Source organism: Phyllobates terribilis, unplaced genomic scaffold (assembly GCF_046119375.1).
Source record: "Phyllobates terribilis strain yellow unplaced genomic scaffold, ASM4611937v1 Scaffold_1__5_contigs__length_1240528914, whole genome shotgun sequence".
Taxonomy (NCBI): domain Eukaryota; kingdom Metazoa; phylum Chordata; class Amphibia; order Anura; family Dendrobatidae; genus Phyllobates; species Phyllobates terribilis.
Genome location: NW_027362761.1, coordinates 568,617,771 through 568,635,041, shown reverse-complemented (window position 1 = coordinate 568,635,041; position 17,271 = coordinate 568,617,771). Strand labels below are relative to the sequence as shown.

General features: G+C 41.8%; 1 protein-coding gene across 9 annotated transcripts in view; it reads right to left on the bottom strand.

Moving 5' to 3' along the window:
- WDR7 (WD repeat domain 7) overlaps positions 1-17,271 on the bottom strand; it is a 414,768-nt gene that overhangs the window by 265,938 nt on the left and 131,559 nt on the right. For all 9 annotated transcript variants that reach the window (XM_073680963.1, XM_073680990.1, XM_073680974.1 and 6 more), the window contains one exon: positions 11,966-12,079. In XM_073680963.1, coding sequence (XP_073537064.1) covers positions 11,966-12,079 — 114 coding nt within the window. The remainder of the gene's footprint in view (positions 1-11,965; positions 12,080-17,271) is intronic.

Below are 17,271 nucleotides of genomic sequence, written 5' to 3'. Positions count from 1 at the left end.
GTTTCATGTTGCATTGGATAAAATAGTGGCTACAGAGAGGAATAAAACATTTTTTTTTTTTTTTTGCTTGTTTTTTTAATTTTGCCTATCCGTTGTGGAGATATTAGCAAAGTATTTAGCACCTAATGAGTTATATTTTTTTTAAAGTCTAAGTGCGGGTTATCAGACAGCTTTCACTGGGGGGCGTGTACATCTTCTCCCTGTAAAATGCTGACCAATCAAACAGGCAGCAACAATCAAGAGAAAGAAGAACACACCCCCAGTATGGCTTAGGTTTCTCAGTGTATGAGATGTAAGGACACAGCTCTGATCTAACCTTCTGTATGAATAGAAAGCACAGGTGACTAATACTTTTCAGATAGATCCCTGTAGGGAGAGGGGCAGCACAGCTGAGTTTTGCGGTGTCACATCACAAACCCTTCTGTCCACTCTCCTCCTCTCAGCTCTGCCGTACTTCAACTCCCCCACACTGCCTGATCGGGGAGAAGTCATAATTTACACTAATGTCTGTTGTGCTCAACTTGTACTCCCTCTGCAGTGAGATCGGAGCTGGGTGTCATTACATCTCACACAGGAGTGGCCCAGATCAGGTAGATTACTTCTATATGAGATGTAATGACAGCCTGATTTAACTGCAGAGCTAATACAAGGTGCTTGAGCACGGCAGACATGATTGTGATTACTCACACAGTCAGTAATCAGGAGAGCTGATAGAAAGGTTTGTAATATGACACAGAAACTCAGCAGCTCTGCCCCTCCCCCTGCACTGACTAATGCAGGAGGTTAGACCAGGAAATCACAACTGTCTGACATTATATGTCTCACACATTGAGAAACCTACTAACAGAAAAGGTTGGGGTGTGTTGTTCTTTTCTTTGAGTGTTGATGTCCGCTTATGATTGGCCAGCATCATACAGGGAGAAGAAATACACGCCCCCAGTGAAAACTGTCTGATTACTTTTTTTTAAGCCCAAGTGGGTGTTAACTCATTAGGTGCCAAATACCTTGATTGCTAATATTTCAGCAATGAAGAGGCAAAATAAAAAAAAATAAAAAAATAAAAATGTTTTATTCCGCTCTTCACCAATATTACATCCTGTGTACAGCTCAACATGAAAAGTTTGGGGAAAAGTCCTCTTTAAATAAATTTGCTGTATTTTATAGCTTGCCTTCATCAAAGTGTATTTTTATTTTTCTAGAATCGTAATATGGTCGGTATAAAAACTGTAATATACATTTGCCACCCGCAATTAGTTAAAAATGTGATATTCAAAAACAAAAAAAAGTTTAAAAACTTTTCATTAGAAATCAAACTTCATTTACAGAACACATGAAGCCCGTTTAGACTAATGTAGTCCAATCCAATTTGTTCCCATGGGCTAAATCACCAATAATAGACTATGTTGTAATAAAAGCCGCCTCACTGGAACCCATTGCTCATAATAACCAGCAAACCGGCTGATTAAATGCTCGTTTAGATGAGCACTTTGGAATAATTTGTTCACACAAACATCTCTTGAAAACTCTGCAGTCAACTAGATATTGATCCTGAAGCCTCGTGATTCCTTTGTTCACATGGGTGGCGGTATTAATGCAGGGGATCAAATTGAAAATCCTTCCTGTACAGTATTAGAGTAAATTTCACTCTCGGGTGGATTATGCTTTGAGCCCATGTGAATAGCAGACGATCCTAGGATCTGCGTTGCTCTGTCTGAATTTTTACGAGAGTTTTATTCCATTTGCTTACAGTGCCTACAAGTAGTATTCAACCCCCTGCAGATTTATCTGGTTGACACATGCGGAATTAACTTGGCATTGTGACATTTGTACTGTAGATCAGCCTGGAAGTGGGAAATGCACTGCAGCAACTTTTGTTTTTGTTTTTTTTTTGTGTTTTTAAAACGTTAAAAGTTAATTCAGAGTGTCATTTATTATTCAACCCCTCAAACCACAAGAATTCTGTTTGGTCCCCCTAAAGTATTAAGAAGTAGTTCAGGCACCAAGAATAATGAGCTTCACATGTGTGGATTAAAGATCTCTTTTGCCAGCCTTTTCTGACTATTTAAGACCCTCCCCAAACTTGTAAACAGCACTCAGACATGGTCAACATGGGAAAGACAAAGGAGCATTCCAAGGCCATCAGAGACAAGATCGTGGAGGGTCACAAGGCTGGCAAGGGGTACAAAACCCTTTCCAAGGAGTTGGGCCTACCTGTCTCCACTGTTGGGAGCATCATCCGTAAGTGGAAGGCTTATGGAACTACTGTTAGCCTGCCACGGCCTGGACAGCCTTTGAAAGTGTCCTCCCGTGCCGAGGCCAGGCTTGTCCGAAGAGTCAAGGCTAACCCAAGGACAAGAAGGAAGGAGCTCCGGGAAGATCTCATGGCAGTGGGGACATTGGTTTCAGTCAATACCATAAGTAACGTACTCCACCGCAATGGTCTCCGTTCCAGACGAGCCCGTAAGGTACCTTTACTTTCAAAGCGTCATGTCAAGGCTCGTCTACAGTTTGCTCATGATCACTTGGAGGACTCTGAGACAGACTGGTTCAAGGTTCTATGGTCTGATGAGACCAAGATCGAGATCTTTGGTGCCAACAACACACGTGACGTTTGGAGACTGGATGGCACTGCATACGACCCCAAGAATACCATCCCTACAGTCAAGCATGGTGGTGGCAGCATCATGCTGTGGGGCTGTTTCTCTGCCAAGGGGCTTGGCCATCTGGTCCGCATCCATGGGAAGATGGATAGCACGGCCTACCTGAAGATTTTGGCCAAGAACCTCCACTCCTCCATCAAGGATCTTAAGATGGGTCGTAATTTCATCTTCCAACAAGACAACGACCCAAAGCACACAGCCAAGAAAACCAAGGCCTGGTTCAAGAGGGAAAAAGTCAAGGTGTTGGAGTGGCCTAGTCAGTCTCCTGACCTTAACCCAATTGAAAACTTGTGGAAGGAGCTCAAGAATAAAGTCCACATGAGACACCCAAAGAACCTAGATAACTTGGAGAAGATCTGCATGGAGGAGTGGGCCAAGATAACTCCACAGACCTGTGCCGGCCTGATCAGGTCTTATAAAAGACGATTATTAGCTGTAATTGCAAACAAGGGTTATTCCACAAAATATTAAACATAGGGGTTGAATAATAATTGACCCACACTTTTATGTTTAAAATTTAATAAAATTCAACTGAGCAACATAACTTTTTGGTTTGTAAGATTTATGCTTCTGTTCATAAAACCTACTCTCGTTTGCAGTTTGAAGGCTCTAACTTATTTACATCTTATCAAACCAGCTAAATCTGCAGGGGGTTGAATACTACTTGTAGGCACTGTATATAGGGCTGAATCACACTCCCTGTGCCTTATAGGGCTCACTGTGTAAATCCCTTGTACGGCATTCACATAAATTAATATTTCAATAAATACTTGTATTACCCATTAAATAAAATTTCTGGAGTATCTTTTCTCAGAACCCACACAAAATTTCTAAATAAGAAGAAAACTATAACAAAGAACTAATTCCATACAATAAAAAGTTTCAGACCGAAATGATGCAAGCAGCTTATTCTGTCAGGCACAGCCAGACTCCACAAAGAGAATGCAGAGGTGGTTTATTACAGTCTCTGCCTTCCTGATCATAGTATACACAAGTGCTGAGTACAGGAAGCAGTGACAGTGCTCCATTCTCTGGACCCAGCAGCCATGTGATCGTTGGTGTACTAGGAGACCCAGTCAGTTCTGTTATGCAGGCACGAGGCGGAATTTACCCTGTAACTTGAGCTAGGATATCAGCCCCATTTACAGGGGAAATCAACAATAAAAAATTATGTACTAATATGTTAAAATGCCCTTCGCTTAAAAGGTATTTTAATATCTTATGGGGGTAGTGTGTGTAAAATAAATGAAAAAAAAAAAAAATACTGAACTAATAAAAGACATTCATTCGAATCATTGTTTCAAGCCCTGCACTCGTCCAAAAAAAATATCCAATATATAAAAGTAACTTCTACAAAAGGCAAAAGCAAATTTTAAAGGGTTTATAAAAAGTGTATATAGTGTTCATAAAAAGAATAAAAAAAAACAAAAAAAAACAGAGTCAAGTATTTACTACATGATATCCCTCCTGTACATGATGTCAGCCAAAGAAAAAAAAAAATATATATATAATTATATATACATACACACATCTATTATATATATGTACACACACATATTATATATGGAGAGCAGTTAAAAATAAAAATCTGCTTGGTCAGGAAGGGGGAAAATGGCATGGCCCGGTCAACAAATGATTAAAGAAAATAAAAGAAATCTTCAAAATACTTTGATTTCATTAACAAAACAAAAAAGTTAGATACATGATACATTCTCTTTTGAAAGAACAATTGCACGAATTGGAAGAAAAAAAAAAATCTCATCATTACTTTAATCAATGCAAAGGAAATGTCACTCTCCACCAGTGTAATTTTCACCCTTTTCAGCCTCTTTACTCTTTTTTTTTTTCTACAATTTTGGTGAGAGCCTGATTCCTGTGATGTGTGACTTGCTGATCTGCATGCTGCCATTTTGATACAATCCCTGTTTTTTTCTGCTGCAGATCTAGTGGTGCTATAAATGCGGAGCTGTGTATAATCCTGCCCCCTCCACTGATTGGACGTGTACGCAGAAAGCTGCCAATCAGTGGTGGGGGTGTGGTTGGACCAGGAAGCATGTGAGACCTAGTCTTGTGGTGATAATCTCCTGCTGATAAAACACTTATGCATTGAAACGGCAACACACCGATTAGTAAATTACATCATTGGAATCAGGGTCTCTGCATACATAGTGTTGCTCTCTGATTACACAGTAAAGAATTGCTGACAGATTCTCTTTAAGGAGAACAAAAATGAAACGAAGCCTTAACGAATTAGATTTTTTTGTATCTTTTTTTTTTTTTAAAGTGTAATGCAAACATCCATACTATAAAAAAAAAAAAGGGAAGGAAAAAAAAACAGTAAATGAAAACCCATTTCAGAAAGATTAGATACTAGGCTAAAGTTAATCATGACAGAAAACAGATAACTCAAAGACTATAAATATTTAAAATGCAAGGCAGACATTTCTTCCCCGCTCCGAACACATGTAATACGGTAGCAGCAATTAAGCTATTTTCCTGTAAACGGCTTCAGCTTTTCTATTTTTTTTTTTTTTTTTCAGCATTTTTTTTCCTTTACTGTCGAACCCGAAATGCATTAATCCTTAAAAGGATTAATGTGAAAGTGATCGCTCTAAAAAAGAATAGCATGTGGATCAACGTAAGTGTTTGGAGAACCCTCCGTCGGCGGGCAGAGACTCCTCTTGACCACTGCACGTAGGCATTACTTTGCTGGGGGAGATCAATAAATATTAGCTTTAGAGAAGAAGAGCTACAGAAAAGAGCTGCATCATATTCTGAAGTCGGCCCGGGTGAGACTGAAATTATCTCAATCAAGACGGATTTTTTTTTTTCTTCCCACCTGCTTGCTTTCTGTTAAAACTGTTCATTTAAGGCAGAAATGTCATTAGTTCAATTGATTTGGGTCTAGATTTGGGGAAGGAGGATCTCAAAACGACTGGATGCATTTTATTTTTATTTTTTTCCTAAACATAAAGCGACTTTGTATTGATTTTTCTCCAGAGTTTAGGTTTAAAATATATATTAGTTTATAAAAATTAAGGAAAATGCTGCTAATTAGGCACAGAATTTAAAGAGGAACTGTCACCAGCTCAAAAGTGGAAAGTTTTTGCTCTTATTTTATTCCCACGATTTCCTTAAATTTATATACATATTTTTTTTTAATTCTTCAGTTCCAGAGATATATATATATATAAATTTATTTAGCGCTAATACAGAAAATTTTTGATTTCTCTAAAATAAGACATTAGAGAGTGGTCGAGAGCTTGGTCTGTTTTTTTTGACTGATAACAAAAACAAAAAAGTTTCACCACCTTCTCCTATCTGTCAGCGATATGAGCCTTTTGAGTTTAGTGCTAATAATACAGAAAAATTCAATTTCTCTAAAATAAGACTCAACAGTGTGGTCAACAATGTGGTCAACAGTGTGGTCAACAGTGTGGTCAACAGTGTGGTCAACAGTGTGGTCAACAGTGTGGTCAACAGTGTGGTCACAAAACCTTGGTTAGTTTTTTTTCACTGATTACAGAAAAGTTTTCCCACCTTCGTCTATTCAGTCCGTGAAAAACACAAATAGCACTTGTATGCAAAAAAAAAAAATAAAGACGTCTGACTGAGCCCTGAATCGGACAATGGAATAATGGCAGATGGGCATACAAAAATTGGCTATGGTGAGGTTTGGCACCATGAGTATCATTGTACTATGCACATAACTTGCACAACAGAAAAGCATTTGTAGCGATGTTCCTCTAGGAACCATATTTATTCTAAAAGTTAAAAATGGCAAATGACTATGAAGGGTCTTTTTTGCTTCTATTGTGCCACCATATTCTGCAGTGCTATATACATGAGGCCCCCTATCCTAGAAATGTGTACAATTCTAGTATGTAAATTACCATTTCTCCCATTCCAAGCCATGCCCAATTTCTGTTTTTTTCGTGCATGCAGTTTAAAAGAACTGTAAACATTTTCATTTCTTGGATATTCAAATAACTTTTTTTTCCAGAATACACGAGGCCAATTTTTTAATGTTATTTTCATACTTTTCTTTTTTTTCTTTGCTTATATCAATAGGAAAATAAATACATGTCTGTGACCACTAAATACATTTTAAACTCTGCTCCCCTTTCTGTAACAATTTTTATATAATCAGATATTTTTTTTTTTGTTTTTTTTCCAAAAAGGCTAGTAATAACAATTTGGATTGGCAGCAATTTCTTATTTATTTTTCTTGCTTTTAGTCTATTTTCTATTTATTTCACACATTGTTCCCCTCATGAGGTCATTTCAACATTTAAATGCTTTTTTTTAACCTGATTTCCCCTGTAACTGGGGCTGGTATATAACACCCAGTTACAGGGAAAATTCAGTCTTCTTGCTGCATAGCAGTGATTATCAGGGTATGTTAGTAGACAGCAATCACGTGATCACTGGATCTGGAGGAGGAAGCACTGAGAGCGCTTCCAATACTGTATACACAGCGCTTGTTCAACACTGTGTATGCAGCAATCGGGAAGGCAGAGAGAGTAATAAACCTTCCCTGCCTTCTTTGTGGTGAGTCCGGCTGTGTCTGACAGCTGGCTCCCCTCTCCCGGACAATTGCGGGCAGTTGCTATACTATGCTGTGACATTGTAGAACATTACTGCAAAGTAGGATGCCCACCTGCTCAGATGTTTAAAGTCTATGGGCGATCTGGCAGTAGTTAAACAAAAAATATAGTTGCTCTCACTGTTTATTAGTCTACAGGATTTTCTGCATGATCCTGAAAGTGTCAGTCTTGTAAAAATGCAGGAGATAACAAATGGGTTAATATCCTGAGGATCAGTTCCATCTTTGACTGGTAGCTAGCTGAAGAACCACCCATTGATAAAGGAGGCGTGGCTTAGATGTATTTTGTCCTATTGCAGCCGGGGCAGAGGGGAGAGGCTCCTGCTGCAGCTAGTTGTCTTGCAGACAGATACAGAGGAAGAGGAGAGGGGACATGGCTAAGCCAGAGACTTTATATATTGCTCAGTTTTAATTATATGAGAATAAATAGGCTCAAGAAAAATCTAGCTCAAAGCAGGTATTTCAATGAGATTATTCAAAGATGGAACTGATCCTCAGGAGATTAACCCATTTGTTATCTCCTGGATTTTTACAAATTTTAAAACTGAGCAATATATAAAGTCTCTGGCTTAGCCATGTCCTCTCTCCTCTTCCTCTGTATCTGTCAGTAAGACAACTGGCTGCAGCAGGAGCCTCTCCCCTCTGCCCCAGCTGCAATAGGACAAAATACATCTAAGCCACGCCTCCTTTATCAATGGGTGGTTCTTCAGCTAGCTACCAGTCAAAGATCGAACTGATCCTCAGGAGATTAACCCATTTGTTATCTCCTGCATTTTTACAAGACTGACACTTTCAGGATCATGCAGAAAATCCTGTACACTAATAAAAAGTGAGAGCAACTATATTTTTTAACTACTGCCAGATCGTCCATAGACTTTAAACGTCCGAGCAGGTGGGCATCCTACTTTGCAGTAATGCTCTAAAATGTCACAGCGTATATTTTTTACATTTTAAAAAAAGTGCACCCTCTAGAGAAATCACCTCTCCCAGTGTGACTATATTTCAGCCCTAGGTATCATTAAGTGACCATACTGTCTAAAGGGAAAGGTCTAGAACTTTTTTTCTATAATGTGGTCTACATTCCATTGTAGACCAACATGATAAAAGCGTATACTGTCTATACTGGAGTATATTAAGGTGCATGTATGTGTGTGTGGGGGGGGGGAGTGGCGGTGAGTTAAAAATAAAGCACGCGGCCAAAAGACACAATAGAAATAATGATGGCCTTTCAACCGTCTGGGGACTTCATTAGACTACTAGAAGTTTTCAGCCTCCCAGAGGTATGGTATATAATCCTTTTAAGAAAAGAAGCTTGTTATATGGATTTCATCTGAACTGAAACAACACATTATGGCAAAGTAACGTAGACAACTATATCAACAGGCTAAAATAAAAATTAGTGCAGGAAACAACAAACTGTCCAATGCAATCTCAAAATTAAAAAAAAAATGCTTAAAATTGATTAAAAAAAACCCTAGAATATTAGATGTTAGAGAAAAAAAACAAATTAGTAAAATATATATATTATATGATCCACTGAAAATAAGTGGTGGATTATTAGGGGGGCACTGCCTTGGCTTTCCTGTCTTTACTTCTAGTCACTCTTCCATTGATATCTGATAAATGGCTGAAACACAAGGTTTACAGAAAAGAAAATGTCATTTACTTACGTGAATACCCGGGGTCTTCCGTGGGTGTAACACTACTCAGACAACGCAGGGTGATGGTAAAACAGTGTGGCAATACTTTACTGAACCACAAAATAGGCAATAAACACATAGAACAGTCCCAGCAAATACCCAAGATGGTACAACATTACACAGTCTCACCCTTCCGCTGCACCCGCATGAGGTAGAACAGCTGCGACTTTGGGACTTCCAGGGCCAACTACCTCAACCAGAGGCCTCCCCGCTTCTGGCGGGCCCCCACAGAGAGAAGGTAGCGGCAAGCTTAGCAAGCTAGCAGTCCATTGAGTTGCAAGGCCAGGAAAGCAGAGGGTCCTACCCTGGCCTCTCCGAGAGTTTCCATGGGGACAGATGACCGGCTGGTCCCAATCTGGCTCCTATGAATGTCTCCATGGGTTCCAGGCGACCCGAGGGTCCTACCTGGCAACCCCAAGCAACATATCCATGGGGCCAGGTGACTTCATCCTCCCAACCTGGTCTCCCCAAATGTATCATGAGTTCTCTGCCTGTCAATGGAGGAGATCCGTATCCTTCCAGCCAGGGTCGTGTACCCTTAGGCCGGAGTCATGTAGAATCCAAATAGGTGTCTCTTTGGTTAAAGCCATGCTTACAAGCTGATGGTCTGAGAGAGTCTCATCTTTGATTCTCCCTGTAAAGTCTCTCTTCCAATTTCAGTTTCAAGTCTCTTTCAATTCTCCTTGCAGCAGGATAAAAAAAACCTTTTTATATTTACATATGTGGCTAAGGTCATCAGTCACAGGTTGGGGGGGGGGGGGGGAGGTGCAGTGCTCAGGTCTCATTGTTTGAGCATTTAATGAATTTATGTAGTTTGCCCTCCTGTTTTATGAGTCAACAAGCCACAGGGTCCACACAATGGTTAATTAAAATATTTGGCAAACATTCATTGTTCCACGCTGAGTCACTGTCCTCCTTGACCAGCTACAGAAATACACATACATATACAAGTCAACACAAAGATAATAGTGTATTTCTTTGGCTTAACAAATCTAATTGTTTGGCTGATTAAGATTATAAGCTATATCGTCACAACTTATATTTAACAAATATTTTTTTTTCATTCATGTAAGAAATTAACTTTTAAAGTAAAACTCTGCCTAAAAGATATGCTTATAAGGCCTAATAGCCAGGGGTCCAGGAGGTCGGAGCCGCACCTATCAGGAATTTATGGCACAGCCACAGGGAATTCTCCGAATGGAAATGAAAGGAACGACAATGGTCAGTTTGATACCAGATCCACTACGCTGTGCCGATGCTCAAGTGTTGCAGCTAAAAGTGAGGGGACACCCCACCCCATCTTTATTGCCTTGTGATCCCTAAAGTAACAGGAGCTGAAGCTTCTTAATAGCTGTTGTAGCTTGATCCAGGCAGCAGCTCTGTCATAATAGACAGAAAAAAGAAGGGACAGAGTTGCTGATAAGGTGCAGCATTCACCTTTCCTTCAACTTTTACCAAGTTTCCTGTGCCTTTGTAGCTCACACATCCCCAAAACATCAGTGATCCACCTCTGTGCTTTACTGTAGGAATGGTGTTCCTGTCATCATAGGCCTTTTTGACCTCTCTTCAAATGTAACGTTTATGGTTGTGGCCAAAAAGTTCAATTTTGGTCTCATCACTCCAAATTACCTTGTTCCAGAAGTTTTGAGGTTTGCCTCTGTGCTGTTTGGCGTATTGTAGGTGAGATACTTTGTGGCATTTGCGCAGTAATGGCTTTCTTCTGGCGACTCGACCATGCAGCCCATTTTTTTTCAAGTGCCTACTTATTGTGCCAAACCGCTAGTTTTCAGAGAGTCCTGAATTTCAGCTGATGTTATTTGTGGGTATTTCTTTGCATCCCGAACAATTTTCCTGGCAATTATGGCCAAAATCTTTGTTGGTCTACCTGACCGTGATTTGGTTTTTACAGAGCCCCTGATTTTCCATTTGTTAATCACAGTTTGAACGCTGCTGACTGGCATTATCAATTCCTTGAATATTTTTTTGTATCCCTTTCCTGTGTTATACAGTTCAACTACCTTTTCTCGTAGATCCGTTGACAATTCTTTTGCTTTCCCCATGACTCACAATCAAGAAACGTGAGTGGCTGGATGAAAGATGCAAGAGTCTGTCTGGATCCCAGAAACTCACTCAGCTTTTATGCACATGCACTGATTACAAGCAAACCGGTCACAGGTGAGGATGTTACCTTTAGTAGCCATTCACACCCATTTGTGTCAAATTCTGTGCATGTCATCAGGCCAAAATCACAAGGGTATGTGAACTTTTGATCACTGTCATTTGGATGTTTTTGGTTGTCATTAAGATTTAAAAAGAGAAAACACAGTAGTTTGACAATAAATGGCTTCACCCAACCAATAACCATGAGTGGAGAAAAAGTTTTTTTTGTTCTCATTCATATTCTCTGAAACAAGGCCAAGAAAGGAAAAATTCTGCCGGGGTATGTAAACTTTTGAGCACAACTGTATATGTTTAAGTAAAGTATACATTCATGTATCATACCAGTAATATGTATTCTAGTGGTAGAGCAGTACTAGGAAAAAGTGTGCTGTATAGCGGTGTTATGAACGGGTACAATTTAGTGGTACTATGGATGCAAGTAATAAACTTAAAGGGAAAAGGGACAAGTTTGTGTTTGGGTGTGTGTGAAAGGGACAAGTTTGGCTGGATTCTAGGTTTGGGGGGGGTGTACATTTGTCTTTGTGTCTGGTAAAGGTAGGGATGGTGGGGAGCCACATTGGAGGCTTACGTAGACTCCTGTCATGCAGTTATGATTAAGGAGATCACCACTCATTTTCTCAAAACTTATGACCTTTGCTTTTTTAAAAGGCTATTGAAGGACGCATATAAATACATAAATTAATTCCTGTGTCCACTTGACAATCAAGTGGAAGAATTATTCATTTTTGACAAGTTTTTGATCAAAGCAAGAATGTTTTGGTGGTTTGATATAACCAAGGAAACAGTAACATCAGCAATAAAGATAAACACTACATTACCTGCTGCAAGATCATCATCCACCAGATCATGCTCTTCCTCCTGAACTTTCACCTCTGACCCTGCAGAGTCAGGACTACCACTGCCAGCCTGTACAGATTCTGCCGTCACTCCAGCTGGAAAATAATTATCCAAAAAGAATAAAAAGTTTGAACGCAGAATAGATTAAAATACAAGCTACACATCACAAATATACAATAAAAAAAAAAAGAAATATAAAAGTAAAATTAGTTCTAAAGTACAAAAGATATAAATCATTCACATATAGATTTCCAAATAAATAAAACAGACCAAAAAGAATTCAATATAAGAAAAATAAAAAAATAATTAAAAAAAGCTACAAGCAATCAAAAGACAAAAAAAAAAAAAAATTAATTCTAAATATTAGCTTTAGTCTTTTAATTAACTAGAAATATCAGAGGTTAGGATCTCAGAGGACGCCTTGTGTCTCAGAGCTCCGGACATTCATAATAAATGTAAGATCAGATGATTAGGTGTTTAGGATAAAACTCTTCCTGTCCCGCAGATGCTGCTCATACATTCTTAATACGTAGAGAGCTGACATGGAAGAGCTGCGCGCTGACCACAAAGACATGAATAATGACCTTTGAACAGGGCTGCGGAATATGGCAGCTCCATATAAATAAAAGATACAAATAATAATATTGCACTTGACCTTCCTTGTGTCGGATAAATAATTCTGTCTGTATATCGGCTCTACTGCAAAGAAACAAAATCAAAAAGGGGGAAAAAAATGAGCCCCTTTATTGTATTATCTGTCCCTCTAATCCATTACTTCCAGACAACTTTCCTTATGCCTTAATAGTGCGTACCACAATAGCCCCCCAAAACTAAACATCTTTAATGCATAACTTGTTCCATAGTTCCCCATTACCCTAAATATCGCAGGCACAACTTGCATATGTCCCCCACATAATGACAGACAGTTCCCTCCTTTAAAGCAGCTCCAGCCTCAACTAACCCCCCATTAAATTTGCAAAGAGTACCGACTGGGTGGGCCAGAACTCTCACATAGCTTTGGTGGCCAATGAGCACAGCCTCTCTGGCCCCGCCCATGAGGAACAGGCTACATGTGAATATCTCTGTTTCAAGTGACTGGAAGTCAGAGAAAGGCGGACAACAAAACATGACACAAAGTGATATAACAGGGCTGGGTAAAGCATATAACTGGCGGGGTGATATTTTGCCATTAGTTCTCAGGTACCCCGACCCAAATAGCAACATAGCAATAAGCCTCAATATGAGGAACGCCACCGAAGGAGCAGCCATAAAGGCGTATTCCCACAGAATATTCCATTAACACTGCTAAAGCACGGATCTCACCAGGGATGTGTCACAAGTGACAGTCGCCCTGAAGTGGGTTGCAGGAGATCTCAACGTTTGGAATTGCAGACTGCTTCTTAGAGGCAGTCTCTAGGACCCAGCGGCTGCCTTGCTCTGGCTAATTAACAACCTGGCCTAGGTGTATAAATACCTACTGTGTTCCAGAGGGAGGTGCCGACTATATTCATTACTCCTTATGAAGGCTTTAGCAAGAGCAGTACTTCTTCCTCACTGGTGCCTGAGGACGTGTGCGCATTTGTCTGGAGTCGTCTAAAGCTAAGCCCTGTTTCCCTCCCTTATTGTCCTTAGTGTTCAGTGGAGCTCATCTCCTCCCTTATCTAGCCTTAGCCAACGCCAGGAAAAGACAGGGCAAGAAACGCGTGCGGCGATTGGTGAAGAGCCAATATAGGGACATTAGAATATCACACTGTCTCCCCTATCAGCCAAGAGGTCTCCACTCCCCCTTTTTCCTAGGGTCTGGGCTTCCTTTCCTTCTTCCCTTTGTGTTGCACTCACTCTTTCCCACACCTTGCATGACAGGATGTAACTATAGTGTGTCCAGAGCTTTGGGAGGCTTATTTGGCCCATGTGAAGATCTGAAGTTGTGGGTTGTAATAATTACCTAGGCAGGGTAACAATGCAACTATTTTTATTCCTTACGTCCACGTTCTAACAGCAACTCCGGGTAGATGGCCCTCAGTGTACAAGATCTCAACCCGGGGCGCGTAGCTGCACTGTCCCCCATAGCAGGCGATACCCACTGTGTCACAACTTTTGGTTTGCCCACAGCTTTTGAATCTCACGCAGGTATAGTCTGCAGTCACAACCCATGCTTCTCCAGATGAAGACGGATAGCACGAAAGTGGAGCATATATGTCCAGCTCCAGCCGGCAACAACATATCGTACAGTCCTAACCGGGGTTCTCAAAACGTCTTTGTGAGTTCAGTGATGGGCAGTGGAGCAGATCTGTATTCCACCAGCTGGAGCCATGGTCCCTTGGGCCGATCCTGTAGAGCAGTGGTCCCCAACCTTTTTTGCACCAGGGACTGGCTTGAAGCAAGATCATTTTTCCATGGCCCAGCAAGGAGGGGGTGGGGTGGGCGGGGCTTTGGTCATATGGGGGCGGGGTAATGGAGGGATTTGGAGTTTAGTGCATACTTATCATATAGTGTAGACCAGGTCCCCGCCAGGAGCTATGCCAGGAGCCCCACATAATGTGCTGTGCCAGGAGCCGCATCACTGAGTCCCCATCACGCCCTGCAGCAGGACAGGGCAGCTGTCCTGACAGCTGCTGTTCAGCTGCATTTACTTCATCCCAGGGGCGGACACAGACTGTAGTGGGCCCCTGTGCAAGAAATTTTTGGGGACCCCCCCCGCCCTTCATAAGGCAACAAAGTTATGTAAACATAACCCCCCCATGTGCATCTCTCACCCCCCCATGTGCAGCTCACCCCCGTGCATCTCTCATCCCCCTCCGTGCATCTCTCATCCCCCTCCGTGCATCTCTCATCCACCCCCCGTGCATCTCTCATCCCCCCGTGCATCTCTCATCCACCCCCCGTGCATCTCTCATCCACCCCCCGTGCATCTCTCATCCACCCCCCGTGCATCTCTCATCCCCCCGTGCATCTCTCATCCCCCCGTGCATCTCTCATCCACCCCCCGTGCATCTCTCATCCCCCCCGTGCATCTCTCATCCCCCCCGTGCATCTCTCACCCCCCCGTGCATCTCTCACCCCCCCGTGCATCTCTCATCTCTCCCCTCCCTCCCATGTGCATCTCTCATCTCTCCCCTCCCCCCATGTGCATCTCTCATCTCTCCCCTCCCCCCCATGTGGATCTCTCATCTCTCCCCTCCCCCATGTGCATCTCTCATCTCTCCCCTCCCCCCATGTGGATCTCTCATCTCTCCCCTCCCCCATGTGCATCTCTCATCTCTCCCCTCCCCCATGTGCATCTCTCATCTCTCCCCTCCCCCCATGTGGATCTCTCATCTCTCCCCTCCCCCATGTGCATCTCTCATCTCTCCCCTCCCCCCCATGTGGATCTCTCATCTCTCCCCTCCCCCATGTGCATCTCTCATCTCTCCCCTCCCCCCATGTGCATCTCCCATTCCCCCCACTCCTAGTTAATTGTATTTAAAAAAAAATAAAACTTGTTATACTTACCCCCATGCGATCCCTGCAGAATCCTGGCGCTCGTCCAAATCGCTGACACCAGGTTCTCCTGACTTCCGACCATGTGACGGCGCAGTCACATGACCGGAAGTCAGGGGAATCATGAAGGTGCTGCCGCAGCAGCGCAGCGCTAAGATGTCCCGGACCCGGCGCTTAGCATGCGGCCGGGGGCCCCATGAGGAGAGAGACGCACAAGAGGGGGGCTCCGAGGGGGCTCCTACCGGCCGGGCCCCATACTGGAGTCAGGGCAGTCATGCCCTGATGGCGGCCCTGCTGGAGGCTGGAGGGGCCCCCTCTCCCCGCGGACCGGCTGAAAAACCCCAACGGCCCGGTCCTGGTCCGCGGACCGGCGGTTGGGGACCTCTGCTGTAGAGTATCTCTGAAGATAGAGGAAGCCCCCTTTTTATATTCCACAGCTCTCATTGAGGGCATTCTCCCCACAAGATTGAGGGAAGGTTGGGGGGGGGGGGTAGTCCTTCATTGTTTGATTGTTCAACTAACCTGCATTTATGTCCTCCAAAGTGAGTAGACTAGTGAACCGCAGGGGGATGATACAATACGTCATTAGCAAGCATTCCACAGATTAACATAAAACAAGAGTCAAGTACAGGCTCATATGAACAATGGCTCATGTCCCTTGAACTGATGAATAATACGTCTGGCATAATTAAGAATAAACGCTGTGTCGCCACAACCCATGAGAAGCCCAATACAACTAGAGGCCAGTGAAACTTGCAATCCTAGTTAGAAAATTTGCATTTGGGGGGAAAGAACTTCAATTTATGCCACCGGTTTCCCACCTCTGGGACAATGTGTCTATCTTCACAATGGGGGCTCCATGGAGAATTAAAGGGGAGGTGTCTGTCTCCGTTCACTTCAATTAGAAATGTAAAAATTTTGCAAGGAGAGTTGTTCTGAAGTGCAGGTCCTGGTGGGGTTTTTTTTGGGAGTAAAGTTTTTGTTTTTATAGGGGTAAATATACTTGGAACTTCCATAAAGAATAACATGTTTATAGCCAAGTAGAACATTGGCAAAGACATTAAATGCATGTTTATACATACAGCTCCATCTCAACAGCTCATGAAATAAAACCCTAAAGCATTGCCTTTAACACGTAATAAACATTTTTAAGCCCTTACGAGCGACATGTATTAATCGCACGCCGCGTCGTACTCCTTCAATCCTCACTCGGCAGGATATTGCTGATGATTATTAATATTGCGGTCTCGTACAAATGGCTGGGGTCACATCCTGATCAATCCCAATAAAACAAGGCAGGTTTGTAGGGTTTTTTTTTTTTCTTTTCGCCTCTTACAATGGAACAATTTAACATGTGCATAACCGAGACTGATATTGTTGATCTCCGGGGTTTTACAGAGGTCAGTTCTTTTTATTTTATTGTAAATTCAATACAAGCTCCTAAGTGATAGCGGAGTAGAAAAAGAATGCGGCCATTAAACCGGGAGGACGTGGAGAAATTGCTTTCTGGATCCTTGAAAATATTTTATATGGGAGGGATGGAATTTTTTTACATTTTCATGTATTTCAAGTGGAAATCTAGTAAACGTAATAATTATTTCAGCACCACTGATTGACAATCTCTATACAAACCCCCTGCCATATTATCCAAGCCAGGAACGAAGGGCTCGACATTAGCATTAAAATCAATTAATAATAAGAGCGAAAAATGTTATATGGAGTTTTATTAGATACTTTAATGAAATAAAATCCTACAAATCCATGATAAACTAAAATGTCATATAAGCAAAAAAATCATATTTACAAC